Source organism: Mustela erminea, chromosome 4 (genome assembly GCF_009829155.1).
Source record: "Mustela erminea isolate mMusErm1 chromosome 4, mMusErm1.Pri, whole genome shotgun sequence".
Lineage (NCBI taxonomy): Eukaryota > Metazoa > Chordata > Mammalia > Carnivora > Mustelidae > Mustela > Mustela erminea.
In genome coordinates, this window is record NC_045617.1 from 45954063 (window position 1) to 45970889 (window position 16827).

General features: G+C 35.3%; 1 protein-coding gene across 12 annotated transcripts in view; it reads left to right on the plus strand.

Annotated features, from left to right (window-relative positions):
• The window catches only part of SNAP91 (synaptosome associated protein 91), a 144287-nt gene that overhangs the window by 81745 nt on the left and 45715 nt on the right, over positions 1 to 16827 (plus strand). For all 12 annotated transcript variants that reach the window (XM_032339157.1, XM_032339155.1, XM_032339156.1 and 9 more), the window contains 2 exons: positions 986 to 1095; positions 3140 to 3258. In XM_032339157.1, coding sequence (XP_032195048.1) covers positions 986 to 1095; positions 3140 to 3258 — 229 coding nt within the window. The remainder of the gene's footprint in view (positions 1 to 985; positions 1096 to 3139; positions 3259 to 16827) is intronic.

Consider the following 16827-nt stretch of genomic DNA (forward strand, 5'->3'; position numbering starts at 1 on the left):
AAGTAGGTACTAGACAAATACTAAAGTCTGAAAACCCCTCATTATAATCTCCTCAGTCCTTTTTCTTAATCTATACTTTTTGAAACTTTATTTAAGTTTGGTCTCTTTGAAATTAGGTGTCTCTTTATAGTAGTATCTGATAGCCTTTGGTTGGTCTTGGTCTTCATGTTTTACTTGCTGTTTATCACATTTTCATTCACAGTAACTATCAGTGGATTGGTTTGAGATGACCCTTTAATCTTTCTCTTGTAAATACATGGAGAATTAAATATACCACATAAAGGGAAATGGAATTAGAATAGTTACCTCAACAAAAATCTTAATTTTTAATATATTAACTGACTATTAAGTTCTCTTTTAAAAAATAAACCAGTACAGGACAATAAATGTTAGATTTTATTTCACTTTTTAAATTTTATCTGTGTTGTATTAGTGATAGAATATAGTCATGTTACCTTTAAACTGTCAGTGACCTGAGTCTTACTTATAAATTGTTTGCTGCCATCTGTGAACTATTTCAAAAGTTTGATTTCTAGAACTTAAAGACACTTGAGAAGATGTTATGTGAATTCTGGTTAGGATGCAAAGGAAAAAGAATGGCCTTGGTTTTATAGTGGTTATTCCAATTGATAATTGTCTTCATTTTTAGCAGCTGGTAAGATCTTTCCTGCTAATTTTATGTTTAGGAAATACCAGTTAGCCTTGATGTAAATTACATAAGTGGAAGTCATTGCAATGTTAAGCCAAATATTTTAAACATAATTTTATATAACTTGCATTTAACTTTTAAAATTTGAAAACTGTGTTGTCCAATATTGATTATTTATTATAGTTCTCCATTTCAAATTTTCTTGAGTTTTTTTCCTCCCACAAGGAGTTACCAAAAAATAGCTGCAAATGTCAGAGGTCTGCAAAGTGGCGGTCCTGTTGCTGTGTCCTTTAGATTCGCGTTTGACTAGAGTGTGTTGTGCATCTTCACTTTCAGTCTTCTCCAGCCACAACTGTTACGTCTCCTAATTCTACACCAGCTAAAACTATTGATACATCCCCACCGGTTGATTTATTTGCAACTGCGTCTGCAGCTGTCCCTGTCAGGTTAGTTAATGAGTATGCACTGAGCTGTTTATTAGTATTTTGATTAGGCTTTTGTTTTATTTTTTATGTACTGAACCCAGATGTTTTCACAAAATGAAAGCTAGTCCTAATAGCATATGCTAGTTTGGGCCATATTTAAGTTCACATTTTCTATAGTTCCCTAGGCCTGTATTCTCAAAGCATCAGAAAGACCTAAGCTGTAGAAATGATCTTCTTGCTCCCACATTTAGGAAAGGAGGTAGAAGAATGGTACACACACTTCAGAGTCTTCTGAAGTTGTGAAGATGTGGAAAATGATTTCAGAATTTAGCTTCTTGTGTGAAATTCAAAGAGTGTCTTAAGGCACTTAAAAAAAAAAATACAAAAAAACTTTGCAGCTCTAGGCCCGTTAGCTGGTGCCTATGAGGATCTCTTGACACTGGTGATACGAAGGGAACATGGGGATCTTCCTAATCAGCTTTTATAGCACCTAAAGGCCAGAAGAGTAGTGAGAAAGTGGAGACACTGTGTGTTGGGTAAAATCTCAGGGCTGCCTCAGATGAAACCCCAACTCTCAGTGGTTTCCACAGATAATAATTTTAGGTCGCCTTTTGTTTGGTTCTTTCGTCTTGAGAGGATGTATCTGTGACTGATTATGAATGCCCTATATTTGGAGACCTGAATTTTGAACTGAGCAATAAATCCGTGTCGTGTACCCATATTAACTATGTGCGTTACCCTTACTTGCTTAATTCTGCTTTTTGTAATCACAAATTTGATAAAACCAAGTCCTTTTTGCCTCTTTACTAAGATAAATTGCTTCTTCTAAAAGCTTTGATTCAGGTCTTAATCATATGTTTCCCTATCCTGGCTCTTAGACTGTTGTGTTTATGAAAAGGAAATCAAAACTAAGCTGTTTCAGGTTGTTTGAAATTTTTTAAAAAATTGATTTTTTAAGATCTAATTTATCTTTAGAAAGGAAAAGCTGAAATTGCTATTTGTGAAGAAAAGTGGGGAATCTGGCACCCCAGTGGCTTGGTACATGGTCTGGTAACCTGCAGGTCAGTGTTTCAAACCTGAATGAAACACCTGGGGCCATATTAAAATAAAGATTCTTATATAGAAGATAGGAGTAAACCCAAAATTCTGTACTTCTAACAGTGTCTCAGGATGTTACTAGTTTGAAGACCACACTTTGAATAGCAGAGCTCTAGGCTCCTCCTTGGAACTTCTGTAGATGGAGGAGCTTTGAAAAACACAGCCCTATCTGAATGAGAATAAAAAATACAGAAGTATTTTAGGTGCGTCCTCTTTTAGGCAAATTTGATATGTTATAGTTTAACTTAGAAAAAAAGGTTTATTAGTGATTATTCATTTTAGTATTCTTTGCTTTATAAATAAATTCTTGAGGCAAGAATTTTTTTCCATACAAAATTTTTAGAAAATAGAGAAAAGGGAAAGATTACCCCTAAATCTCTTACTCTAATACCTTTAATATTTGGAATATGCTTCCTTTTATCACAGTCCTCTTAACCAGCACTTCAGCTGCTGCTCAGTGGACATTAACATATTTTTTTAAATAATTAACATATTTTATTTAAAAAACCCTTAATTTGAGGAATTTTGGTTTTCCCCTTTAATTTCTGGCTTATTTGTTGAGTGGCCCTGTGCTTAAAGAATGGTTTACCTGTGTTATTGTGTAGAGAGCAGAAGTTGGCAAACTATGGCCTATGGGTGAAACTAACCCACTGTCTGTTTTTATAAATAAAGTTTTATTGGAACAAAGGCACGTTCATTTGTTCATATTTCCTGCTATACTGGCAGAGTCAAATAGTGATAGACAATCTAGCCCACAAACCTAAAATATTTAGCTTCTGGCCCTTTACACAGTAGTTTGCCAACCCTTGGGTTAGAAGAACATATGCTATACTTTCCAAAATATTATTCTCTTATTGGATTTAAAGTATCCAAAATCTTTAATGCTTTCGGCATCAGTCTTCATTTAAAAACACCTCTACATTATAAAATTCTAAAATCTGATTTTGAAATTGTATTGTCCTTTCAGCACTTCTAAACCATCTAGTGATCTCCTGGACCTCCAGCCAGACTTTTCTTCTGGAGGGGCAGCAGCAGCCGCAGCACCAGCGCCACCGCCACCTTCTGGAGGAGCCACCGCATGGGGAGGTGAGTGAAATGAGACAGCCATGCTGTTTTTCTATTCAGTTGTTTTTATTCAGGCTGTTGTTGTTATACTTACCTTCTGGTTGTCCAAAATGTTGCTGGAAACTTGGAGAGAAAATGCTAAAAATGGCACCTATTGGTTTAAGTATATACTGAGAGAGAGACAGACAGTCTCTCTGTAGTAGTCATATAGTTTTTATTTTAAGAGTTGAAATGAGGGCAGTATTTTTCTTTGTTATTCTAAAATTCTGATTATTTTTAACAATTGGTCTCTAGAGAGAGTCAGGCATTAGAGGATTAGAGGATTAGGTGTTCCTGTGAACTTTTGAGATTACTCAAAGGCAGCACCTCTAATTTGATTTGTTCAGGTGTAGCCTCCTTCCTGAATTCCTTTATGCCTAAATTGGTTTTAATTCATATTGTATTTGACTTCAAGCAGTTGAAATCTGGTATACAGTCTTGTTTGTGCTGGAAAAGATCCATACTCAGCTAACTGAAAAGAATCACTTTTCTAAGTGCTTGATCCCCATTTTTATTCATGAATCTTGAAAAAATTAAAATTTTATAAGCATTTGATTAAAAAGAAAATTAAATAATAATATAAAAATAAGTTAATTGTTTTCAGTGCTACACTGAGTTGGTTTTAAATACTTTGTCTATTGTACCAAAATATCAAAATAAAAATTTTTTAACTTTAAAAATGACTAATACAACTATAGAAACAACACAGGGGGAACAACATAAGCAAGGTAGTAGGAGGTACCCCATCATAGCTCCCCATAGCAAAAATAATTTTGGCAGCGATTCATGGAAAAAGTGCCTTTTGGGGAGCTTTGAGAACCAGATAGGAGGTTGTAAAACCCCAATGGAACCTAAGATCAAGGAAGGTTGTTTTGAGAAGGCAGGCCTATATCCAGATGGGAGACTCACCAACCTTGGCCCTAGCTACCGATCTAGAAATACCACCATGCCCCTCTGGATGCATTTATAGTCCTGTTTGGCCTTGGTCCTGCCATCAGCAACATTTACCAAGGGACCCAGAAAGAGCCATGTTTGCCCTTGCCTTAGGTAACAGGTCTGCTGACCTTGGTCTTAGCTGTGAATTCTGAAATGGCCTATGACTCAGTTCCAGCCTTTCTCAGTCATGGTCTGGGAACAGTCAGTCCTGCCTGCCCAGGAATCTGGCAACAGACACTCCTGTCCCTGCCTCCAGAGGCAATCCCACTGACCATGGTCCTAACTATGGACTTTAAAGCAGCCCTCTGACTTGGTCTCAGCTCCATTCAGCTATGGTCCAGGACTACACCTGCCTACCCAGGGACCCTGTGAGAGCCACACCTATCCATGCACTTGCTAACCAGCCCACCATCTGTGGCCTCAAAGGCAGACCCTGAAATGGACTCTTATCTCAGTTCTAGCCCTACTCACCAAGGTCCTGAAGGTCCATCCAGGAATGAGGCAGACCCAAACCCATCCAAGCTCCTGGCAAGAGGCCCGCCAACTGTGGGCATCACAGCATTTTCAGCAGGTAGCCACATGACGCAGCTACATCCCCACTCAGTTGTGATTCTGTTACAATACTCTGGGCAGTGTCATTAGTGCAGAGCAGGTGAAGGTCTTTACCTGCCAAAATGAGTCTTTAAAGACTGGAAGAGCTGCTTATTTCTTCAAATGCACAGACACCAACACAAGACTACATGGATTACAAAAAATCATGGAAACAAACATGACACCACCAAAGGAAGCTCATAATACTCTAATAACTGACACCAAAGATATGGAGATCTGTAAATTGCCTGACAAAGAATTCAGCATAGTCATCTTAATGAAGCTCAGTGACATGCAAGAGAACAGAAATAGACAAAATAGACAACAAAACATAGTCAAGAAAACAGTGCATGAACAAATTGAGAAGTTTAATAGAAAGATAGAGGCCATTAGAAAGAACTAAACAGAAATCTAGAGCTGCAGAATATAATGACTCAACTGAAAAACTCAATAGAGAGCTTCAACAACAAACTTAATCAGACAGAATAAAGTATCAGCAAACTCAAAGACAGATCATTAGAAGATACTAATTAGGGGAACAAAACAGGAAAAGAACGAAGAAATCACATGGGACCTGTGGCTGCTATCAAATGAATGTATATATGCATCAAGGGAATCCCAGAAGGAGAAGACAGAAAAAGAGGAACAAAAAGCTTATTTAAAGAAATAATGACTGAACACTTCCCAAATGGATAGACATGGATATGGACATTCATATTTGTGATATTCAAAAGTCCCCAAGCAAGATAATTCAAAGAAGGCACAGTATAACCAAATTGATAAAAGTCAAAGACAAAAAGAAAATCTTGAGAACAGCAAGAGTAAAGCCATTTGTCATATAGAAAGGAACCCTGATAAGGCTATCAGCACATTTCTCAGCAGAAACCTTGCCTGCCATGACTAAGTAGGATGATACACTCAAAGCATGGAAAGGAAAAATTAAAACTTAAACCAAGAGTACTGTACCCACCAAAGTTGTCCTTCAGAAATGGAAAGATGAAGAATTTCCTCCACAAATAAAGGCTAAGGAAGCTCATTACCACTAGCCATGCCTCATAAGAAATGTTAAAGGAGTTCTTCAAATTAAAACAAAAGCCTATTAGGTACCAATATGAAAACATATGGAAGAATAAAGCTCACTGGTAAAGGTAAGTATAAGGTCAAATTCAGAATACTCTAATACTGTGGTGGTAGTAGGTAAATCGCTTTTAACTCTAGTATAAAAGTTAAAAGAATTCAAAATAACTAAAGCTACCATAATTTGTTAATATAAACACAGTATGTAAAAGTTGTGATATCAATACATAAAATGTCAGGGGTGGGGAAGAAGACTAGGAGTGTAGACTTTTGGTATATGGTTGAAGTTCTTAGCTTAAAATGTACTGTTAAAACTATAAGCTATTTCATACAAGACTCATGATAAACACACACAAAAAAACCCACCTCTACTAGATACTCAAAAGATAAAGAGAAATGAATCAAAGCATACCACTAAGGAAGATCAACAAGTCACAAAAGAAGACTGAGAGAGAAAGAAAGGAAGAGAGGAAGTACAGAATGGTCAGAAAACAGTGAACAAAATGGCAATAATAAGTCCTTACACATCAGTAATTACTTTAAATGTAAATGCATTAAGTTCCCCAAATCAAAAGACACAGAGTGGTTCAACGAGTATTTTAAACAGAAACACAAGATCCAATAATATGCTGCCTATGAGACTCATTTTAACTTTCAGGACACACATAGGTAAAGTGAAGTGAAGTGATAGAAAAAAGATATTCTATGCAAATGATAATCAAAAGAGAGCAATATTGGCTCTACTTTTATCAGACAAAATAGATTTTTGGTCAAAAAACTATCCAAGACACAGAGAAGATCACTGTATTATATAATGATAAAAAGATCAACCCATCAAGATGATATAACAGTTATAAATACGCACACACACACACTCTAAACATTGGAACACCTAAATATATAAAATAAATATTAGAGAACTAAGGGGAGAAATAGCCACACAATAACAGTAGAGGACTTTTTTATGCCACTTTCAACAATGGATAGATAATCCAGGCAGAAAATCAATAAGGAAACAGAGGACTTGATAACTTTATTCCAAAAGGGTTCAACTGACATATACAGAACATTCCACTCAACACAGAAGAGTAGGGGCACCTGGGTGGTTCAGTGGGTTAAAGCCTCTGCCTTCGGCTCAGGTCATGGTCCCAGAGTCCTGGGATCGAGCCCCGCATCGGGCTCTCTGCTCGGCAGGGAGCCTGCTTCCTCCTCTCTCTCTGCCTGCCTCTCTGTCTACTTGTGATCTCTGTCTGTAAAAATAAATAAATAAAATCTTAAAAAAAAAAAAAAACACAGAAGAGTAAACATTTTTCTCAAGCACATACGGTACACTCTCCAGGATAGATTGTACGTTAGGGCACTAAACAAATCTTAGCAAGTTAAAGAAGACTGAAGTCCTATGAAGTATTATTTCCAATCTCAGTGGTATGAAACTAGAAATTAGTAACAAAGGGAAAATTGGAACATTCACAAATATGTGGAGATTAAACAACATACTCCTGACCAACTAATGGGTCAAAGAAAAAACTGAAATGAAATCAGAAAGTATCTTGAAACAAATGAAAATGGCATCATCTGAGTGGCTCAGTTCATTAAGCATCTGCCTTTGGTGTCCTGGACTCGAGCCCTGCATCAGGCTCCGTGTTCTGTGGGGAAATCTGCTTCTCTATCTCCCTCTGCCTGCCACTCCCCCTGCTTGTGCTCTTGCTTGCTCTCTCTCTCTCTCTCCCCACCACAATAAAGAGATAGAATCATTAAAAAAACAAACAGATGAAAATGAAAAAATAACATACCAAAACCTATAAGATGCTGCAAAGCAGCTCTAAGAGGGAAATTTATAGTGGTAAATGCCTACATTAAGAAGAAGAAAGATCTCAAATACGCAAGCTAGCTTTATACCTCAAGGAACTAGAAAAAGAACAAACTAATCCCAACATTAACAGAAGGAAAGAAATAATAAAGATTAGACCAGAAATAAATGAAGTAGAAACTAGATAGACAATAGAAAAGATCAGTGAAACTAAGAATTGTTTTTTTAATAAACAAAATGACAAACCTTTAGCTAGACTAAACAAGAAAAAAGGAGCAAAAACTCAAAATTATAAATGAAAGAGGAAATATTACACCTGATATTATAAAAGTTCAAAAGGCCTTAAGAGACTACTGTGAATAATTATATGCCATCATATCAATAATCCAGAAAAATGACTAAATACCTAGATACATAGGACTGACTGAGACAGAACCATGAAGAAATAGAAAACCTGAACAGACCCATATGAGTAAGGAAACTGAAACATGAATCAAAAACTCCCAACAAAGAAAAACACATGACCAGATAGCTTCACAAGTGAATTCTACCCAACATTTAAACAAGAATTAATGCCAGTCCTTCTCTAATTCTTCCAAAACATTGAAAAGGAGGAAACACTTCCAAACTCATTTTTGAGACCTGTAATAACCTCAGACCAAAGCTAGATAGGGACCCTGCAAGAAAAGGAAATTACAGGCCAATAACCTTGATGAGCAAAAATGCAAAAATGCTTTACAAAATATTAGCAAACCAAATTCCATAATATATTATATGGATCATACACCATAATCAAGTTGGATTTATCCCTGGGATATAAGGATGATTCAATATATACAAAACAGTAAACATGATATATAGTATTACAGAATGAAGGATAAAAATTGTATGATCTCATTGTGCCTAGGTACCCCTGTTGGTTAAGCCTCCAACTCTTGATCTTAGCTTAGGTCTTGATCTCAGGGTTGTGAGTTCAAGCCCCTTGTTGGGCTCCACACTGGGCATGGAGTCTTCTTTAAAACAAAAAACCATATGATCTCAATAATCATATGATCTCAGTAGATGCGGGAAAAGCACCAACAGGTTTTAACATCCCTTTTTGATAAAAATTCTTGACAAATTATAAGTAGAGGGAATGGACCTCAATGTTATAAAGGCCATATATGATCAGCTCACAGCTAACATCAGACTCAATGGTGAAAAGCTGAAACCTTTTTCTCTTAAGATTAGGGACAAGGATGCCCCTCTCCATTTCTATTCAACATAGTACTGGAAGTCTTAGCAAGAGAAATTAGACAAGAAAAAGAAATTAAAGCATCCAAACAGGAAAGGAAGAAGCAAAATTGTCTCTGCAGATGACATACTCTTGTGTGTATAAAACCCTGAAGACTCTACCAAAAAGCTGTTAGAATAAATAAATTCAGTAAAGTTGCAGGATACACAATTGACATACAAAAATAAATTGCATTTCTATACACTAGCAACAAATTATCTGAAAAAGTGAGGAAAACAATTTCATTTACAGTAGCATCAAAAGGATGTAGGAGTTAATTTATCAAGGACATGAAAGATCTGTACACTGAACTATTAAACATTGATGAGAGAAATTGAAAACACAAAACTGGTGTTTCTGTATTCCTGTATTCATGGATTGGAAAAGTTAATATTGTCAAAATGTTCATATTACTTAAAGTAATCTATACATTCAGTGAAATATCTAGAAAACCTGTAATGACATTTTCCCTTAAATAGAAAAATAAGCCTGTCATTTGTACAAACCACAAAAGACCCCAAGCAGTCAAAGCAATCTTAAGAAAAACAAAACTGAAGACGTCAAATTGCCTGATTTCAAAGTATGGTACAAAGCTATAGTAATCATAATAGTATGATACTGAAATGAAAACAGACACCTTGACCAACAGAACAAAACAGAGAGCACAAAAATAAATCCACATATACACAGTCAACTAACCTTCGACAAGAACACCAATAATATACAACAGGGAAAGGATAGTATCTTTAATAAATGGTGTTGGGAAAACTGGATATCCACATGCACAAGAATAATATTGGAAACTTATACCATACACAAAAATGAACTTTAAATAGATTAAAGACTTCAGTATAATACCTGAAGCCATAAGAAAACAGAAAAATCTTTTTAGATGCTGGTCTTAGCAATGAGTTTTTTGCATATGACACCAAAGCATAGGCAACAAAAGTAAAAATAAGCAGTAGGACTATGTCAAACTAAAAAACTTCTTCACAGCAAAAGAAACAATCAATAAAATGAAAATGTAGCATACAGAGTGGGAGAAAATATTTGCAAACCATGTACCTAATATGGAGTTAATATTAAAATATGTAAGGACTCAATAGCAAACAACTTGATTTAAAAATGGGCAGAGGACCTGAATAGACATTTTTCTAAAGAAAACATACAGATGGCCAGTAGATACGTAGAAAGGTGTTAAGTATCACTAATCAGGGAAATACAAGTCAAAACCATATCATATCACCCCATACCTGCTGGAATGACTAAACCAAAAAGATAAGAGATAACAAGTACTGATGAGGGTATGGAGGAAAGGGAACTCTCTACACTGTTGGTAGGAGTGTAAATTGTACAGCTCTTATGGAAAACAGTAGAGATAGTCCTCAAAAAATTAAAAATAGGACTACCACATGATTTACTAATTTTACTTCTACATGGATATACACACACGAACACACATATCAAAGAGATAGCTACCCTCCCATATTTACTGAAGCTTTATACACAATAGCCAAGATATGGAAATAACCTAAATGTCTGTCAGTGGACTAATAGAGAAGGAAAATGTGTTATTAATCAATTCAATGAAATATTATTCAGCCCTAAAAATAAGGAAATCTTGGGCACCTGGGTGGCTCAGTGGGTTAAGCCACTGCCTTCGGCTCGGGTCATGACCCTGGGGTCCTGGGATCGAGTCCCGCGTTGGGCTTTCTGCTCGGCGGGGAGTCTGCTTCCCCCCCCCCCCCCGCCTGCCTCTCTGCCTGCTTGTGATCTCTCTCTCTGTCAAATAAATAAATAAAATATTTTTTAAAAAATAAGGAAATCTTCCCATTTGCAAAAGCATGGGTGTAAATGTGGAAGACATTACGCTAAGGGAATAAGCCAGACACAGAATGACAAATATGTATGATCTCACTTGTATGTGGAATCCAAAAAAGCCAAATTCTCAGAGTAGAATGGTGGTTGGCAGAGGATGGAGAGTAAGACACAGGATGGAGAGACATTAATCAAAGGGTAGGAATGGTCATTTGTGAGATGAGTAAGTTCTGGTGATCTAATGTACAGCTGATGACTATAGTTGGTAATAGTATTGTATACTTGAAATTTGCTGAAAGTAAAGTTTAAGTATTCTCACCACAAAAATAAAGGTAGTAACTAGTAACCGTGCGAGATGATGGATGTGTTAGGTTGATTGTACTAATCATTTCACAAAGTGTATGTCAAATCATCACATTGTACACCTTGAATACATACATCAGTAAAACTAAGGTGGGGGGTAAAACAGCACAGGTAAAAGACATTAACTCACTGATGAGGAAATCAGTAAGATGAAAATGATGGTTCAGAGAACATTTTTTTTAACCATTTTATTTATTTATTAGAGAGCCAGCGGGCACAAGCAGGGGACAGTGGTGGAGTGAGAGAGAGAAGCTGACTCCCCACTGAGCAGGGAGCCCGATGCAGGGCTTTATCCCAGGACCCTGGGATCATGACCTGAGCCGAAGGCAGACGCTTAACCGACTGAGCCACCCAGGTGTCCAGTTCAGAGAACATTTTGAGGAACTTCGTATTTACTCATGTTTGAAAAGGAATGTAAGAATAACTTTAAGTACATTAAATACAAAATTAGCTCATGTCCAATAGGGAAAAAAGATGAAATCTTGAAGTTATCTTCTCCCAGACAGAATATTACTTCAATCACTAGTAGACAAGTTCTGTAACTTTTAATATATCATTTTAGAATCAGAATACTTAATTAACGTTTAAATTGCAGTCAAATAAAGTTACATTCCTGTAGATAATTAAATAATCCTCAGGTGAGCTTGCTAAACAATGTGTCAGGATGACATTAGAATACATGCTACAATCTCTTGATTTTATTTGCAAGTTGTTTTGGCAACAAAATAAATTACAGATAACCAGTCTTATAATATATCTATCTGTAGGATACATACCAGTCCTATAATGCTAATTATAAATATGAGCATTTTAAATATTGGTGTTTTCCACTTTAAATATTTAAACCTTTTATGTTGAAATGTTCAACTCCTAAGCTTATAGCTATCAATTTTTTAAAATAAAATTGCTCTTTCAACTTTACTTAACTTTATTAAATTTCGTTGTTAAAAGGAAAATATTGCTGCTCAGATTTTATAAGTGCAGTCTTCTGGCTCTCACACTTTAATTCTGAGCTTCATCTTTCAGAAATATTTGATTATTTCAATTTACTAAGAATTTATTTTCATTACCACAGTGTTCTGTAACAATTGTGCTTTCTAGTTCATTTAAAATGCTTCGAATCCATATCTTTAAGCCACACATTTTTGGTCATAAATTCATATAAGTGACTTTCAGAGAACTTTTATAATTTAAAATTTAGTGTTAATTTATAATTTGTGGGGTTATACAAATTTTTTTTCAGTTTTATATAAATGTTTGTCTTTAATTCTGTGAACTATTTAAATAAGTATACATACTGTAGTTTTTAGAACTTATCAAACATTTAATGGTTTACTTAGAACTTTAATAAATAAACAGTGAAACTGTAAACCGTCTCTTTTCACCTTATTCTCTAGCATGAAATTGAAGAGTATTCTTCTTTTCTTTTCTTTCTTTCTTTTTTTTTTTAATTTTGCACCAGAAGAATGCCAAGTGAAAAGATAAAGCTAGGTGAAATGTTCTAAAATTGCAGGGAAACATTGTTATTCATTTCTATCTTCAGGTGCTTTTTGCTAAGATACTGTACTGTAAGGAATAAGTTCTAATAACCAATTTTATCAGAATATATTTCAGTCTTGTTAGAAATAAGTAACTACTGGTGATTGAAGTATTAAGATAGCAGTGGATATAGGCGAAAGCAGAATAGTGTGGTTTTAGTCAGCTCTGTTCAATGGGCACATGCAGTTTATGTCTTGATTAAAAGAAGGATGAGAGGGACTAAAATCCAGCCTGCTTTCTGCAAGTCAAACTGTGAGCCTTTTTCTTCCTTGAGAAAAAGGTGCTTTTCTTTTCCTAATCTGCTGGTGCAGAGGGAACACTTTTTTATACTGTACAAAATACCTGATAGGCTAGCAGAACCTTGGCTTAGGGTCTGAGGGTCACTTTTTGATAATTAGACATCATTAGTCTACTGTCTCAAGAAAGTATCTATAACTTCAGTATTTCATAATAGTAGAAGTTCAGCCAGAGAGAAGAACAGTAATAAATTCTCTAATTCCAAGCAGAATAGTAAAAATTATAAGCCTTAAGAAACTGAAGTAAACTTGTATAATATGAAATCAAGAAACATTTGTTACCTTTGGTCTGCATTTTTCCTGTAGATATCCAGTAAGTGAATGAACATGATGCTAAGTTGTAACAAATATGTTTGGCTCATTATTTCTAAGCAAAAATAAATAAAATCACTTTCTCAATCTTCTTTGATAAAATCATATTTCTCTATTACTGAAGTGCATTTTAATTTTGTATAACCAAACAATAAACTATAAACCTTAAGACTGTAGACTTATTTGAATATTCTTATCTGACCGTAATGCTAGTAAGAGGATTTGTTTTCCAACCACCAAGGGCATTTCAAGTGTTTATTAATTTGTCTTGAGGGTTATGGGTACTGATAAATACTCCCATTTTCAGGTGCATCTTGTAAATGATAGTATTTTTCCTATTGGTGTAAAACAACCACATTTTAGCAAATTCATATTTTAGTAAACCTAAGTTAAGTAATGCATATAAGATTTGCATTCTGTGGGCTGATAATGAACATATTTGACTGAAAGAAGACAGCATTTTTTAAATCCCTGCCTTTGGACCCATAATGAGAGTGTTTTTCTCTTCATAATAAATTCCTCTTTCAGCACAAACAAGTGAGTATGTGTGTTGTACTTCTGTGTATCTTAGAGTGGGAAACAGATAATTTCTTCTTTAAAATACTTCAGGTGAAATTTCTCTTTTCTGAGAAATACAGAATTTCTGTTAGGGTCTTTTTATAATTAGTTGACCTAGTTATGGTTTTTATTAGAATTAAGAGACCTAATGGAAAATAATTACCAACATCCATTTGAAGGCTCACCATTATCATGCAGTCACATGACTCTAATAGTTTCCATGGGGAATATTACCCACAGTACAAGCAACTTTAGTGACCTGTATTACCATTTGCTTGTTAATTAAATCTGCGGGCATATCTGCAGGCTGTTTTGGAAACATGCATGTGTACACACACATACACACAGATTTATAGAAGCTTGAAAGTCAGAGTACTATAATGAAAATTGTAACGACTTAAATGTTAGCTATTGCTGTTGTTATTAGCAAGCATTTGATATGCTCCAGGTACTGGTGAGCACTTAAATATATTAACACATTCAATCTTTATAATAATCAAGGAAGTTTTGCTTCATATCACTGCAAAATACAGATTTCCTTATTTATCTAGTTGTGGTTTTATTTCCTCAATTACAGTGAATATTTTCAGGTAATTTCCATAATGCAAAAAAAATAACTCTGACTACTTGCCAGTGAATTGAACTCTGCTGCTATGGGTTTTGGGAAGGAGTGTTTTGTATAGTTTAATATTTTATAAAAAAGTGGTAGCTTTTGTGAAGTGTGTAAGCCTGATGATTCACAGACCTGAACCCCTGGGGCAAATAATACATTATACGTTAATTTAAAAAAATAAATTAAAAAAAAGTGATAGCTTTGAGAATAATAACCGTTCTCATCATCCTCATGTACGGCTTTCTTTAATAGTAGGGAAAATTTTGCATAAAGCAAGAAATAACATAAATTATATTTCTTCCAGAAAATTAGGATTTTTAGAGACTAACACCTGTAGCGAAAGCTCTCAACAGCAGTTATGCACCAGTATTTTTTTTAATTGTCATACATTTCCCTGGGAAATTTTCATTTCCATCTTTCGTCATGTTGCAGCAAGTCTTATAACCCTCCATCTGAATAAAACACTAGTCAAAAACATGGAACAAGTATTTTAATCCTTTATACTTTTTAAAAAATACTTCTATTTCTCTCTCCTTCTTATAGTTGTAAATAGTCTTCTCCTTTATCACTTACCAAATATACAAAATAAATTTCCCACTCCCTTTCCTAGACAATAACAAGTCTGGAAACTGTTAAATCACGTGGCTCTTAGGTCTTCTGCTAAGTCACATTGCATCATGAACTAGCCATTGATAAAACAAGACTAGAGAGAGTCCTACCAATGCCAGGAGAATAGAGAAACCAAGTCTGTCTGGCTTCTGATGACCCATTTTGGTTTCTAATTAATATTTTAGGATGTATGAGTACAGAGTAACAGTTGTATTGGGCCTGATACCGTTGGTTTGAGAAATTATTGGAAGTACCTTCTGTTTCTTGGGATTTGGGACCTGATCAGCTAACAGCCCCAAATCAATATAGTTCCCTTTTGGCTGGTGTTAATTACACATACATTCTAAAATTTAAAAACTGTTTCTAATGTGAAGTACCCTGTGTGCTATAATTTTTTAATGTTGTTATGAAATATATAAGATTTGGTTAGGACGGGCTTTGATTACCTTAATGTGCATATAGAGTACTTATCTAATATTTATTGGGTTTGCAAATTGCATGGCTAGATGTATGTGATCATTTTTAGTGTCAAATTTATGTTTTCCAGTTCTTTAAATGTCTTCTAGAACTTTTAGTTTACTGATTTCTCACATTGTTTTTAAGGCTCTTAAAAAAATAGTTCCCTGATGAGTTCTGATAAAATTTCTTTATGATTAAAATAAATTTCTTTTTTTTTTTAAGATTTTATTTATTTATTTGACAGAGATAAATCACAAGTAGATGGAGAGGCAGGCAGAGAGAGAGAGAGGGAAGCAGGCTCCCTGCTCAGCAGAGAGCCCGATGTGGGACTCGATCCCAGGACCCTGAGATCATGACCTGAGCTGAAGGCAGCGGCTTAACCCACTGAGTCACCCAGGCGCCCTGATTAAAATGAATTTCCAATAACATTCATGATTTCAAATATGAGCCCTGGGATTTATCACATGACTGGGAATACAGGAATGCTATTGGACTCTCTAAATGTTTAGCCTAAAGTCATAGTATAGTTAAGAATTACTTTTCCTCGGCTTTTTATTTAGGATGCGAACTGTAATCCCACTGTTGAGCCCTAAGGAAGTATGCACCTCCGAAAGGAATGCAGACCTCAGATGGCCTGGAAAGTTTTGATGCTACACAATCTGTCCCATTCATCTTAAAAATTATTCTCATAATGTCACATAATGTTTATAAATGGGGAGATTATACATCACATTGAAAAACATCCAATAAGGTGAAATTCATGAAGACAAAGATCGTGTAGGTGAGGGTTGTTTTTCCCTAGCCCCTAAACTTGGACTCAGTTCTTTGACTATGTTTGGTGCATTCTACAATTGAACTACAGCTATCATAAAGCCTGTATTTATTCTGTGGTTTTCTGGACTTAAGTGACACATCAAATAGATGACTAATACCACTTAATTAACTACAGTTTCTTAAGAATTGATATTTATCGTTTAGTAAAATCCATCAAAGCAGATGAATGGTAAATCTGGTAAGAAATTGAGTTTGTCAGAGGTGTTTAGAGTGGACTTCAGGTGAGTCTCTTGACCTTGCTTACTCCCAGTTTTCCCATCTATAAAACTGGAAGCTTGGTCTAGGGGATCCCTAAGGTCCCTTCACACTGAAACATTCCGTGATAATAATAGATAGTACACTATTTTAAAATTACAAATGATCCAGAAAGGTGCATACAACTGAAATGTCTTCAGTTAGTACCTCACCCTGCTTTGGACATTGGTGTGGTTGCATGTTTCAGCTTTCTCTCTCATTTCTTCAT